This window comes from Microcaecilia unicolor, chromosome 3 (genome assembly GCF_901765095.1).
Source record: "Microcaecilia unicolor chromosome 3, aMicUni1.1, whole genome shotgun sequence".
Lineage (NCBI taxonomy): Eukaryota > Metazoa > Chordata > Amphibia > Gymnophiona > Siphonopidae > Microcaecilia > Microcaecilia unicolor.
In genome coordinates this window covers 155,064,546-155,077,907 of record NC_044033.1, presented here as the reverse complement: position 1 = coordinate 155,077,907, position 13,362 = coordinate 155,064,546, and the positions used below count along the sequence as shown (strand labels likewise).

General features: G+C 45.8%; 1 protein-coding gene across 1 annotated transcript in view; it reads left to right on the top strand.

The window, feature by feature from the left end:
• BIRC6 (baculoviral IAP repeat containing 6) overlaps positions 1-13,362 on the top strand; it is a 965,314-nt gene that overhangs the window by 824,501 nt on the left and 127,451 nt on the right. The window contains 1 exon segment of the mRNA XM_030196513.1: positions 4,750-4,960. Coding sequence (XP_030052373.1) covers positions 4,750-4,960 — 211 coding nt within the window.

Here is a 13,362-nt window from a genome sequence, read left to right as displayed (position 1 = left end):
TAAAACAACTGAAATGTTAGAATATTACATTGCATATTTAGGTATCTTATACTAACAAAATTCAGTCCATCCTCCAGGCCATTTGTTGGTTGATATATGGGGATTTTATATGTATATGATGTCCCTGTCAATTTGTACTTATGATCTGGAAATGGGTCAGGGAAGAGAGTGAGTGGTGGATTCTTAAGACAGTTGAGGTCTGTGGTGCACTTGTAGTGGCTATGCTGTCTGTGTATGCAGGAAAAAGCTAGGAATACCACTGATATACATGCAGGGCCGGTCTTAGGGGTGACAGGGGAGGCTGCACAGGTCCTCCTCAAACCTACCTTAATGCAAAGCACACTGTTGGTCTAGTTGCCTCTTCAGGGTAGGAAAGAAACCCACTCTTTCCTGTCCACTGCCGAGACTTCAAGCGGCTGCCTTGTCAGAAGGCGTGGCTAGGAGTCAGAGGGTAGGGATAGACAAGGAGCTGGGGTGGAGCCCCACTGAACTGGTCTGCACAGGGTCCTGTCCTGTATACAAGGCCATATTCACTATTATAGTATTCTTGAAAAAGAAGCCCTCAATCAGTTCTTGAAAAAGGCAAATTAATGATACAGCTGTGGTTGAGGAAATTACTCTCTGTGGTGAAAAGACATTTGCAACAAGGTAAGGAGCCTTTATTGGTAGTAGACCTCTGACGAGACTATCTTAGGCTACATTCCTACTTCCTGGTATTCTGAGTTCACAGCAGTCAGTTGAATGTTTGTTTATGCACTGGCTGCATTAGAAATGTTTCAGCAAAAGGAGGCTTTTTGTTTGTGGCTCTTTTATGTCTTCCCCCCCCCCCCCCCCCCCCCACCCCCCATTTTATTCTTGAGGGCTTTCTCTCCCAAAGACTTATGCCCAAGCAGCTCAGAGAATCTGCATGTCCTGAGGCCTAGGGTGCACTCTCAGTAATACTTAGCAGTGAGGGGGCTACCACAGTAGCAGCAACTCTCTTTCTTCCGTACTTTTCTCATATCCGCAAGCCAGAGTGCTTTACTTCTGAAATGTGCCCAGGGCTCAGTTGTTCCAGGTAAAGAGGGGATCTGAACTAAGATTCCATATGCTGCAGCCTTAGCCACAGGGTCAGCTCAGATTTTTTTTAAGATAAATGTGCAATGCATTGAAACAGATTGTATATTCCATTGAGGAAATGTCTTATTTGGTTTGAGCACAATAAAAATTGATTGAATAACTATCTTGCTTGATATGCGGGCTGACTCCAGAAATCATGAATGTACAGAAATGTGATAACAGACATGCATAAGAGAACAGATGCTGTAACCAACCAAGTCAATTAGATAATCACATATTGGATTTCTGTTAGATGCTAGACAGTAAAAGATTAATTCAATTTCCTATGCATTTCATAAGACAGCAGTATCAAAGTGAAAGAAAATTAAACAATTAGTTGAAAATAATGAAACTTAGAATTTGTTTTTAGAGCATTTCTTTTCTTCATCTCATAACTACTAAAACAATGCTTCCCAATCTTTTTTTGGTTGTGACCCTTGGAGGTGCAGAATAATGATGCACCTATGGAGAGCTCACCTAGGTCATGACATCATTTGAGTCCTACAGTTTGGGAAGCTACAGTTTGGAAAGCACTGTACTGTGCAAGTTCTTAACATTTTTTTTTCCATTCACTGGTCACCTCCACCTCCCCTCCCAACGTACCCCTCCACCCCATCCCAATATTTCTCATCTCTTGATTCACTTGCCCTGGCTTGGCAAACTAAAATGAATAATCTTAAGAATTCTATGCCACCCTTAGTTGCGCCTCCCATCCATGATGCCTTCGTGGTTTTTTTCAGCTGGCTGGTCTAATTTTAACCTAATAACAAAGGGTAGTGATCCTGAGGACAAGCTAGTCTATGGAGACATGAAAAACCAACACTTTACACAGTAAAAATGGAGGAAAAAGGGGGCCTCAGTTAGTGCCGCAGCCGAAATAATGTTCTAAATGAACTTTTCAAATTATCCACTGTAAACATCTGTTCGATCATAGGCTCTCCTAAAAAAAACCTCCACTATCAAACTGACACGTGAAGTGGTATATATTCTTCATTTTGCGTATTTCTTTTTTTCAATTTTTTGCCAATAGAGATTTTGTAACATGTCAACACAGGGCAAAATAGCTTGTCAAGTTGACCTTAACATCATTGCTGGGAGTAGAGGTAACTTCTCTTCTTTCCTAGACTCAATACAATGAGCGAGCATGAGTGATTAAAAGAGACATCTTCATTTTAGACTATCCCAACGGTGACCCGTTTCATGTCCGCTTCTACAGGGGAAGTCCAAAGCATGTCTCAAATTCTGTAAAACAATAAGAATGTAAAAAATGCTTGTACAGAACGATGTATATTCATCCATACTTAAGCTAATTTCAGATTTACACAAGAAAAATTCTCATTGTTTCTGTGCTCGCCTGGAGACAGGGAACAAAATGGCACAAGCTTTAATAAAGTACGCCTGCACAAAAGAGACTACTCAAAGAAACACCATGTAGGGCTATTTCCCTGTGAGTCTCACTCTGCTGGTCTCAGCCTGTGAATACAACTATATCAAGATGGAGTCTGTGAACTATGACCCTGTACTTCAGTGAGCAAGCAGATTCAACTTTCTGTTTGTGTCAGCTCTCTGCTTGTGGTAAATCACTGGCAGGCCTGGAAAAACTCAAGGACATGCAGTGGGCTACCTGCCCCCTCTTTTACCTCCCTGATAAGGAAAAGGGAGTAAGACCATGGCGCCAACAAGCCTGATGAGAGACAGGAATGCCCATCACAATGTAACAATTTGAAGGTCAAGAAAAGGTTGTTTCTTGCTCAGGGAAGGAGCTGGACAAGATCATGATTGGTTGCTGCCTGGTCACCTGAGAATTGGGGACTGAAAGAGCGGGAACGAGAGGATAAGAAAAGGGTCTGGCGGGGGTTGTCTGGTTCCCCTGGAAGACGGGGTAGCTGGAGAAGACCAGCGAGACCTGAAGTGGTCCACAACCTTGTGAACTGTCTATCTGAAGAAAGTACCTGTTGGTCCAGCTGTACTGGCCAGAGTGACTGTAATCCTGCTTGCTGCAGAGAGCCTGAGCTATTCTCTGACTCGCTGTGGAAGACAGTTTGAGTCTAAGGGGGAAAACCTGTGCCAACCTCATCTGAGAGACCACCCAAGAGTCAGCTCGGTGAGAATTACAGGGATTTATTTCCGATTAGTCTGGGATTAGTGAGTGGGTTCTTACCTCAGCAAAGGCGGGTTAGTTCAGAACTGTGGTCAGGAAGATGTGCTGCTAACTGTATTACTTCATGACCTAGTCAGTTACAAATCAGGATTATGTATAACCTAGTAACCAGTGATAACAGTGTTTTAGTTAGACAATACATTCTATAGTTTTCTTATCAGCATAAGGTCTCTATATCTGTACCTAAGCCTTATTGCAGAGTGTATCATTTATATTTTCTTATCTTTATAATAAATTCTAATATATATCAGCTGTGACTTTTCTTTATCACAGTTCTCTACAACGGAAGGAAAGTTCTGGTGTAGGCACCAGAAGAGGCAGATTCCTGTAGAATAATACCCCTAGGCAGAGCTAAGAATTTGTTTAGCCAGACTTCTGTAAACGGGAATCTGGGAATTACTCATTGGGTAGCTTTTCCCATAAGAGTTATTTATTTAGCCTACAACCCTCCCATTCCATGGCTAAGTTTAGCCCAAAAGGAACCAGAGAATTCAGGCGAATAATCCAGCGCTGTGTTTAGATCTGTCAATCTTCTATCTAAGTCACCTCCTTTCATATTAGCAATCAAATGACCCAAAACTATACAGACCCACTGTAGAAATGCCAAGCATGCTTTGGAAGATTTTGTCTGTATAGGTTTGGATCATTTGATTCCTACTAGGTAATATTGCCCTAGTGACAACCAATTTTAAAGATGGTCTTAAAAGGTAATACTTTACTTTGTAATCTGTCTTGAACCAATAATATTGGTAGAAAATAGAATATAAGTGCCAAATAAATTATTTTTGGCTTCAGTTTTTGAAAGGAAAGAATTGATATATTTTAATTGAACTTGTATATAGTCAATACAGAAGAACATGTAATAGTGTTCAATTTATTACACACCTACAAAGAGACATTGATAAGGTAACATTTCAAAGGAGGCTTACCAAAATATTGCATGGTCATAGTAAGAATGTGAAGAAACTTAAGAAGGAATCCAAGATGGCAGTATATAAAGTTATTAAACAAAATGGAGTACTGAGCAGGTTTTCAGGTATCTCTTATATAAAATTAGAAACTCAGAAACAGTGAATCTGTGAAGCTGCAGATGTTCTACAGTAATGTAAGCAAATACTTGTTCATTGAAAGAGGGGCACATATTTGTAACAGGCTTCCACTGGATATAGAGGCAACCAGTTTAGTGGCAGAATTCAAGTATACTTTGCACAGACACAAAGGGTCCTTTGTAGATGGCAAGGATGGGAGACCAGAAATAGCATGATATGTGCAGCTTGGGCGAACCAAGTGGTCCTTTCTATTGACACCTATATTTCTGTATTTAAGTTGAAGTTGAGATATATTCCTATGCTGAAATGAGAAGAAGGGATTTTGGATGGTAAGAATATAAAAGGATAACATGTTTTTCTTCTTTTTGATGTTGCATGAATAATTGATTATTATGACTTGTTATTTTAAATTTAAAAACATTTATTCCTTGTTCATTTTAGTGTTGGATATGGCCAGGCATGTTCCCCTCTACCGAGCTCTTCTAGAGTTACTACGGGCTATTGCTTCTTGCACTTCCTTGGTGCCTTTGTTGTTGCCTTTATATGGGGAAAATGGAGATGATGAAGAAGACCAAACAGAGTCCCAAGCTTCTGTTGGTACACTGTTGGCCAAAATGAAGACCTGTGTTGATACCTACACCAACAGATTGCGGTATGGTTGAAATTTCTAAGATGTTCTTCTTTAGTCTTACATACATTCTCTTTATTGATGGTTATATAATCTTCTCATGTATGTTTAGTAGATTGAATATCAAACCAAAAGGCCAGTGCACAATTTATACCACTAGGTGACTACTAAGTGTAATTTTCAAACTGTACATCTAGCTGCAAAGTTCACAGGTGCTTATTACTTGAGGACTTTAAACTGATGAAGTAAATATATGCACATATTTTTTTAGTTGTAAAATGTTTTATTAATGACAAACAACCAACACATCAAAGTACATAAGAACAGCAAGTTCAATACTATCATTTGTACAAGATAGTGAACATATCAAGCGTCATCAGATTTTAACCAAACTCAACACTTGCTCCCCTCATTCCATTCCCCCACCCCGCCACCACCAAACCCCAGATCCCCCTCTCCCCCAATCAGCCCAAACCAATAATAGAATCAATCAAAAAAGTGAGGAACCTGGATTCTTATAGTTCCCCACCCTGTAGTAACTCATTAACCCTACCCAACTGCCCCCCTCATCCCAAATCAAGTAGCAGATTATATTTAGGTCCTGTATTGATGTTAGAGACTGTGATTTGCGTAATTCTCAGGGGGCGAAAGAACGGGGTATAACCAGCAGAAGAAAGGAGGTGTTGATGCCCCTCTACAAAGTCGTTGGTGAGGCCCCACTTGGATTATTGTGTTCAGATTTGGAGGCTGTATCTTGCTGGAAGCAGTGCAAAGAAAAGCTACAAAAATGGTATGGGATTTGCGTTGCAAACCGTACAAGGAGAGACTTGCTGACCTGAACATGTATACCTTGGAGGAAAGGAGAAACAGAGGTGACATGATATAGACGTTCAACTATTTGAAAGGTGTTAATCCACAAACAAACCTTTTTCAGAGACGGGAAGGCGGTAGAACTAGAGGACATGAATTGAGGTTGAAGGGGGCAGACTCAGGAGAAATGTCAGGAAGTATTTTTTCATGGAGAGGGTGGTGGATATGTGGAATGCCCTCCTGCAGGAGTTGGTGGAGATGAAAACGGTAATGGAATACTGTACTAAATAACTGTGAACCTGATTTATACAAAATAGTATCCAAAAAGGCAATCGACTGAATATGAAAGTTCTTAGATAATTTTTAATGGGTATCTTAAGGCGTTCAGCCAGTCCAAAAAAATCATCGACAGTAGGGGCGGACTGAGAGTACTCTGGGCCCCCAGGCATTGAGAGTACTCTGGGCCCCCCGCTGCCGCCATGCTGCTGCTGCCGCCACCAGTGCCCCATCCCCGCCGTGCTCCTCCCACCATGTTGGATCATGAGGAGAAAAAGAGAAAACCAAACATTAATCTATGGACCACAACAACATAATCTCTCTCCAGCAGCAGGCATTTTATGAATTTATATAAAACCCTACAAAAGTCACTCGGGACCTGTATAACATAAATCTACCCTTCCATAACAGCACCAACAAGGGCCTTCCTAGGAAATGGCAGCATTGGAAATGTACACACACAGTATGACCTGCATTATTTACTTAGTTATCTGCTAGTTCCAGTTGAATTCTAATTGTAAGGTGTTCTCATATTAATAATTTCACTCATTTTACTGTACCATTTTATACAAGTAAAAGCAAGCCAGTTCCCCTAGTCTTTATTAAATTAATTAACCCATTGAGTGAACTGTCTTTTCTCTTATTTAAACAATGGAGTAGCCTAGTGTTTAGTGCAGTGGACTTTGATCCTGGGTAACTGAGTTCGATTCCCACTGCAGCTCCTTGTGACTCTGGGCAAGTCACTTAACTCTCCATTGCCCTGGTACAAAATAAGTACCTGAATATATGTAAACTGCTTTGAATGTAGTTGCAAAAATCTCAGAAAGGCGGTATATCAAGTCCCATTTCCCCTCCCTTCCCTCCTCCCTTAGAATAGTAAAGGATTCCCTTCCCTGAGGAAAGCATCCTGTGTTTTAGAATAGGTGCCAGGTGAGCTGACTGAGCTGAGCCTTAACAAATACTAATATCATAATTCCATTTCCTGGATTTTTTAAAACAAATTTCTTTTTTTTATTGGCGGTGGGGGGGGGGGGGGGGGCACTGCAGCCTAACACAGCAATTTCTGCTAAACTAAGGGGAATCTTGATGATTTTGTTTCATTCAGCTCAGCAGAATAAAACAAAATCATCAAGATTACCCTTTTTAGTTTAGGAGAAATTGCTGTGTTAGGCTGCAGCCTCTGGTACCACTACCTGCCAATAAAAAAAAAAAGAAAATTGTTTTAAAAAGTCCAAGGATAGGAATATATGATATTCAGTTCAGGATAGGAATCAGCCTCAGGTCAGGAGCTGTGTCACTTGCAACTTTGCAAGTGCAGCCAACTCGCATAGAAAGAGCACCACCACTGCTGCTGCTTTTAACAGAAACTCTGGGACGAGCTGAGCTTTCTTTAAAGGGGAGGTGGCTTGCCTTAATTTTCCACAAGGTGGTGGGTGCTTAGCTTACTACTTAGAAGGCTTCAAGGCTAGTAGAAGCTGAAACCTGAACACTCCGCTGACTCCGTCGTCAATGAAGCCTGCTTGGTGCCTGGTGTGGACAGGTAATGTCACCTGAGGTCCAGCTCACACCGGAACTTAACTTCCCTCTGCTGCGATCCACCCTTCCAGAGGAAGGAAGTTACCTCTGAAGGGAGGCGGGCCACAGGAGAGAGAAGTTCCTGCATCATCAGCCAATGGAAGCTAGCTGCAGCCTGCTGGTGGTGTCCTTCCCAAGGAGGTTTAATAAACAGGCATGGAAGTGAGCCTATCTAGTCCATTGTAAGCAATGAAGCCAATTAGGACAGTTTGACTTTCCCCTTCCCAGTGCAACTGTCATCCCCATTTACTCAAAACAAAGCAAGCAAATCTATGAGCTGCTGCATCCACATTGTCGTTTTCATTATTGTTGCAGTGGCGTACCAAGGGGGGGGCGGTCCGCCCCGGGTGCAAGCTGCTGGGGGGTGCCGCAGCGCGCGCCTGCTCCTCTGAGTTCGCTAAACTTCGTTCGCTGCAGCTCCCTCTGCCCTGGAACAGGTTACTTCCTGTTCTGGGGCAGAGGGAGCTGCAGCGAACGAACGATGTTTAGCGAACTCGGAGGAGCAGGCGCAAGCCGCGGCACCCCCCCCCCCCCCCAGCGGCGGGCCCCCAGGGGGGTGTCATTTCGCCGGGGGGGAGGAGGTGTCATCTAGCGGGGGGGGGGGCACGCTGCACCCGGGGGGGGGCGCATCGGCGCTCCGCCCCGGGTGCCATCGAGTCCAGGAACGCCACTGTATTGTTGGTCCATCTGTAACAAGTCTAAAGCTGTTTCAGTTGGACAGGCAGTGCCTTAAAAGGTGGAGGACAAAGATTTTTTTGTTAACTTATTGGACAGTTTTTTAATTTATTTTAAAGCTTCCCATATGTAGATATAAATATCATGAAATAACAATTGAATATCACTAAAACAGCTTAATAAATTATTATAGCTGATAGAAACAGAAATTTTAAACTCTGTATTTTGTGCTTATTTTTCTACACTAAAAACTAAATAAATACACTGTATACAATACAGATGGCCACATTTCAGTGAGGATATCCTTTTTCCTGATGGGTTCATCTTAAATGTTGTTGTAATCTGCTTTGGGAAGCCTGGTGTTATAAAGATGATGGAATATATTGAAATTAAATGGAAGTTGAATTAAACTCTCCTTTCATTGGGGCACATGTAATCACATCTTCTTCTGTTTTGTAGAACTTTACCTTTTAGATACACAAATGGATTATTCTGTTGTTTGAGCATGTTTCAGGGACAAGTGGTTTATAAATCAAAATAATAAAAATATTTTCTGTCAAACAGATCTCATTTGTGGAAACATAACTAAATTGGCTATAAGCCCCTAATGCAGCCCATTGGTTTTTTAATATTTTGTTCTTGTGATGGTTCATACTGTGCTAAAACTGGAAATACAGTGAGACAGAATATTAGACTTCAGTAACATCCAAAACTTTTTATGTTTTAATCATCTATTAAAAGCAAAATATGTAGGTTGATAAACTTCACACAGATCAAGAAAAAAAAACAGTAAACCATCAAACATGGCACAATAAAAACTTTTACTTCCTTGTCATCAGCAGCAGATGAATCCATTACGAATGAGTTGTGTCCACCTACCAGCAGGGGGAGATAGAGAACACTGAAAACCATAGTGCCTCCTGGACGCCTAGCTCCATCTGCCTCCCAGTATTCTCTATCTCCCAGCAGGGTTGGACGCAGCTTATTCAGCTCCTTCAAGAATCTGCCTGGGGTAGCTCCTGTGCTTTTGCCAGTTGTAGCAGGGGTGTTGTGGCTATTGCAGCTCCACTTTAAAGGCACATAGGTTAGCCCTTTCCCTGCCTTACCCTTCCCCCTATGTGGATGGAGGCATATAGGTTTGCCCTGTCTCTGCCTTTCCCACTCTCTTCTATGTGGATGCAGACACATTGGTTCGTCCTTTCCCACTCTTCTGGACCTCCAGAGTGCCTCTATAGCTGTTGCCTCTAACTTTCCTCACAGCGTTTAAAAAAAAAAAACGCAACGCACTTGTTAGCGCTGCGATTCTGAGGCTGTCTTCTGACTGTGCAGCGTGACCAGAGCTCTGGGACTCGGTCTGTTGAGGTAAGAGTGTCTTGTAGCTCCTCCGGGGCGGGCCTGCATCGGGGCATTTTTGGTGTGAATTCGCCATTTTGAAATTTTCCACCGTTTTCGGCGATGGCTGCAGAGGTTGTTAAGCGCTGTTCATGTTGTGGCAAGCGCAGATCAGCAGCGGGGCTCTGTAAATCGTGCTCTTCAGACAGGGCCGGCACGAGCATGGCGAGCGATGTCTCTTCCCGCTCGATGGAGCTGGCAGCGGGTGTCATCTTGGATGCGCCACATGGTCCGACCCCTGCAGGAGCGAAGGGGTCTGAGGCCGGAGGGGCGTCTCGGATGGAGGCTACCAGAGGAGCTGCTTGTCCCGGATTGGAACCGGGAGACCAGGGTGAGCCTTTCTCCCCTGAGTTTGTGTTGCTTTTACATAAAGCGTTCATGTTAAAAAGGGCTCTGCCGCAGGTGTCTGACTCTGCGTTGCTACCTGGTTCCCCTCCAGTGCAGGCCGGCCCAGGATTGCCATCAGGCATTTTTTGCCCAGACAGTTGGCCGCGGGACAAGCGTAGAAGGGTAAATTCCCCTTCAGAGAGTGGCGCACCTCCCTTTTCCCCCCTGTAGTCGGGCTGTGGGGATTCTGAAGGGTCTGGCAGGCCGTCGTGGTCTGAGGAGCCAGAGGAAGGTGCCGGGTTGCCACTGGATCCAGATGATCCCACCACGGTTAGGATTTTCCACCACGAGGAGCTACCAGCGCTTATTTCTGACGCCTTGCAGGCCCTCTCTATTGAAGATCCTGCACTTGGCAAGGCCTCCTCTGGTAATCCGAGAATGACAAGTACTAAGAAGCCTGCTCAAGCCTTTCCTTTGCATGACTCCATCCAAGAACTTATTTCAGCTCAATGGGCTGACCCCGAGGGGTCTTTGAAAGTTGCCAGGGCTATGGGGCAATTATACCCTCTTAGTAAGGAGCACTTGGCACGCTTGGCCGTGCCTAAAGTAAATGCCCTAGTGAAAGCTGTGACGAAGAAGACTACCCTCCCAGTAGAGGGAGGGGTCGCCCTGAAGGACATGCAGGACCAACAGCTGGAATCAGCAATGAAACGGTCCTTTGAGATTTCAGGCCTAGCCTTACGGGCGTCTGTGTGCAGTTGTTATGCTGCTCGAGCCTGCCTTGCTTGGTTGCAACAGGCAGTAGAACAGCCCGGGGATGGAGCGGAGCCCCTTGTGGAGGTGGCACCACGGATGGAGTCGGCCTTGTCATTTTTGGCTGACGCCCTTAATGATCTGGTCAGAGCCTCGGCTAAACATATGTCTGTGGCGGTGGCGGCTTGCTGCCTTCTATAGCTACGGGATTGGGCGGCTGACATGGCCTCTAAGCAAAGGTTGGTGAAGTTGCCCTTCCGGGGCCTTCTATTTGGTGAGGAGTTGGAGAAAATTGTCAAGGGCCTGGGGGATGCTAAACCCCAGCGCTTACCTGAGGATAGGCCGCGGCCTTCTTCCAAGGGTCAGGCAATTCCCTCCTCTTCCAGACCTCGCTTCCGTGAAGCTAGAAGGTACCGCCCTGGGCATTCTGCTGGGCTTACTTTGCGTGTCCGTTTTCAGCAGAGGAACTCCTTTCGCTCAGACAAACGCTCCACAGCGGCCGGTTCAAGGCCTGGAGTTAATGGGCGACCCTCTCAATGATGGTGTGCCGGCCCACTCCTCGATTCCTGCAGTTGGAGGACATCTTTCCCTCTTTCTCGAGGAGTGGGTCAAGATTACCTCAGATCAGTGGGTTTTGGACCTGATCAGAGACGGCTACAGATTGGAATTTTCTGCCCTGGTGAGAGACGTGTTTTTGGAGTCTCAATGCGGCACTGGCGTCAAACGGGTGGCGGTAGAGGAGACCTTGCAAGGCTTGTTGCACCTGGGAGCGGTGATCCCCGTGCCTCCCGCAGAACGTGGCTGCGACCGTTACTCCATTTATTTTGTGGTGCTGCAAAAAGGTGGGTCTTTTCGGCCCATTCTCGACTTGAAGAAAGTCAACGAGTCACTCAAAGTATGGCATTTCCACATGGAAACCCTGCACTCTGTCATTGCGGCGGTTCAGCCAGGAGAGTTTCTTACGTCTTTGGACCTGAAAGAAGTTTACTTGCACATCTCTATTTGGCCCCTGCACCAACGGTTTCTCCAGTTTGTGGTGTTGGGAAAACACTTTCAGTTTCGGGCCTTGCCTTTTGGCCTCGCCACAGCTCCCCGAACCTTTTCCAAGGTAATGGTGGTAGTAGCTGCTTTTCTCAGGTGAGAGGGTATCCGGATTCACCCGTACCTCGACGACTGGCTCATCAGAGCGGACTCTGCAGAAGAGAGTCGTCATGTAACAGCCAGAGTGGTCTCAGTACTGCAATCTCTGGGCTGGGTCGTCAATATACCCAAAAGTCACCTGACCCCCTCTCAATCTCTAGAGTATTTGGGGGTTCGGTTCGACACGGCCTCGAGGTTGTTGGTTTTTTACCTGAGCAAAGGAAGTGCAAGCTTCAGACCCAGGTCCGTCTGCTCCTGAGGATGCCTCGCCCACGAGCTTGGGACATTATCCAGCTCTTGGGGTCGATGACGGCCATCCTAGAAGTGGTGCCTTGGGCGAGAGCGCACATGAGACCGCTGCAGTGTTCCCTGCTACAACGTTGGTCTCCCATTTCCCAGGATTATCAGTGCAAACTCAGTTGGCTCCCTTCGGCCCGACTCAGCATGGAGTGGTGGCTCTCAGACAGCAAGCTGCGGCGAGGAATGCCGTTAGCACTCCCCGACTGGTGCCTGGTGGTAACCGATGCCAGCCTGAAGGGCTGTGGAGCTCATTGCCAGGAGAGGCATGCCCAGGGACTGTGGATGCTCGAAGAATCGAAGTGGTCCATCAATCGCTTGGAGTTAAAAGCAATTTTCCAGGCAGTGCTGACCTTTCAATCGACCTTGGAGGGATTGGTTGTCAGAGTGCTGTCGGACAATATGACGGCAGTGGCCTACATAAATCGTCAAGGCGGAACGCAGTGCAGAGCACTGGCCGCGCAGGCTGCTCAGATTTGCCACTGGGCTGAGCTGCATCCACAGTTCCTGTCAGCAGCTCATATTGCAGGTCAGAACAACGTGCAGGCCGATTATCTAAGCAGACACCACATCAACCCAGCAGAGTGGGAGTTGGCAGACGAAGTGTTCCTTCAACTCTGTGCCAAATGGGGAACCCCATAGCGGATCTGATGGCGTCAAGCACAAACGCCAAAGTCCCGTGCCAAATGGGGAATGCCCGTAGCGGATCTGATGGCGTCAAGCACAAATGCCAAAGTCCCGTGCTTTTACAGCAGATGGAGATATCCTCGTTCGGCGGGGTTGGATGCCTTGGCTCAACCCTGACCTCTGGGCCTCCTATATGTGTACCCACTTTGGCCCTTGGTAGGGCGAGTACTCCTGCAAATTTGGCTGCACCAGGGAGTGGTGATTCTCATTGCCCCGGATTGGCCCAGGTGGCCCTGGTATGCGGACCTCCGGTGGATGCCGGTGGAGGCTCCTCTTCTTTTGCCTCTGGTACCGAACCTGTTGACGCAGGGCCCGGTAACCATGGAGGATCCTTGCTGCTTTGGTCTTACGGCATGGCTATTGAGAGGATGCAATTGAGAGACAAGGGCTATTCTAACAAGGTCATCTCCACTCTCTTGTAGGCCCGCAAGCGGTCCACTTCCATTGGGTATGCCCGGATTTGGCACCAGTTTGAGGCCTGGTGTGTTCCAAAG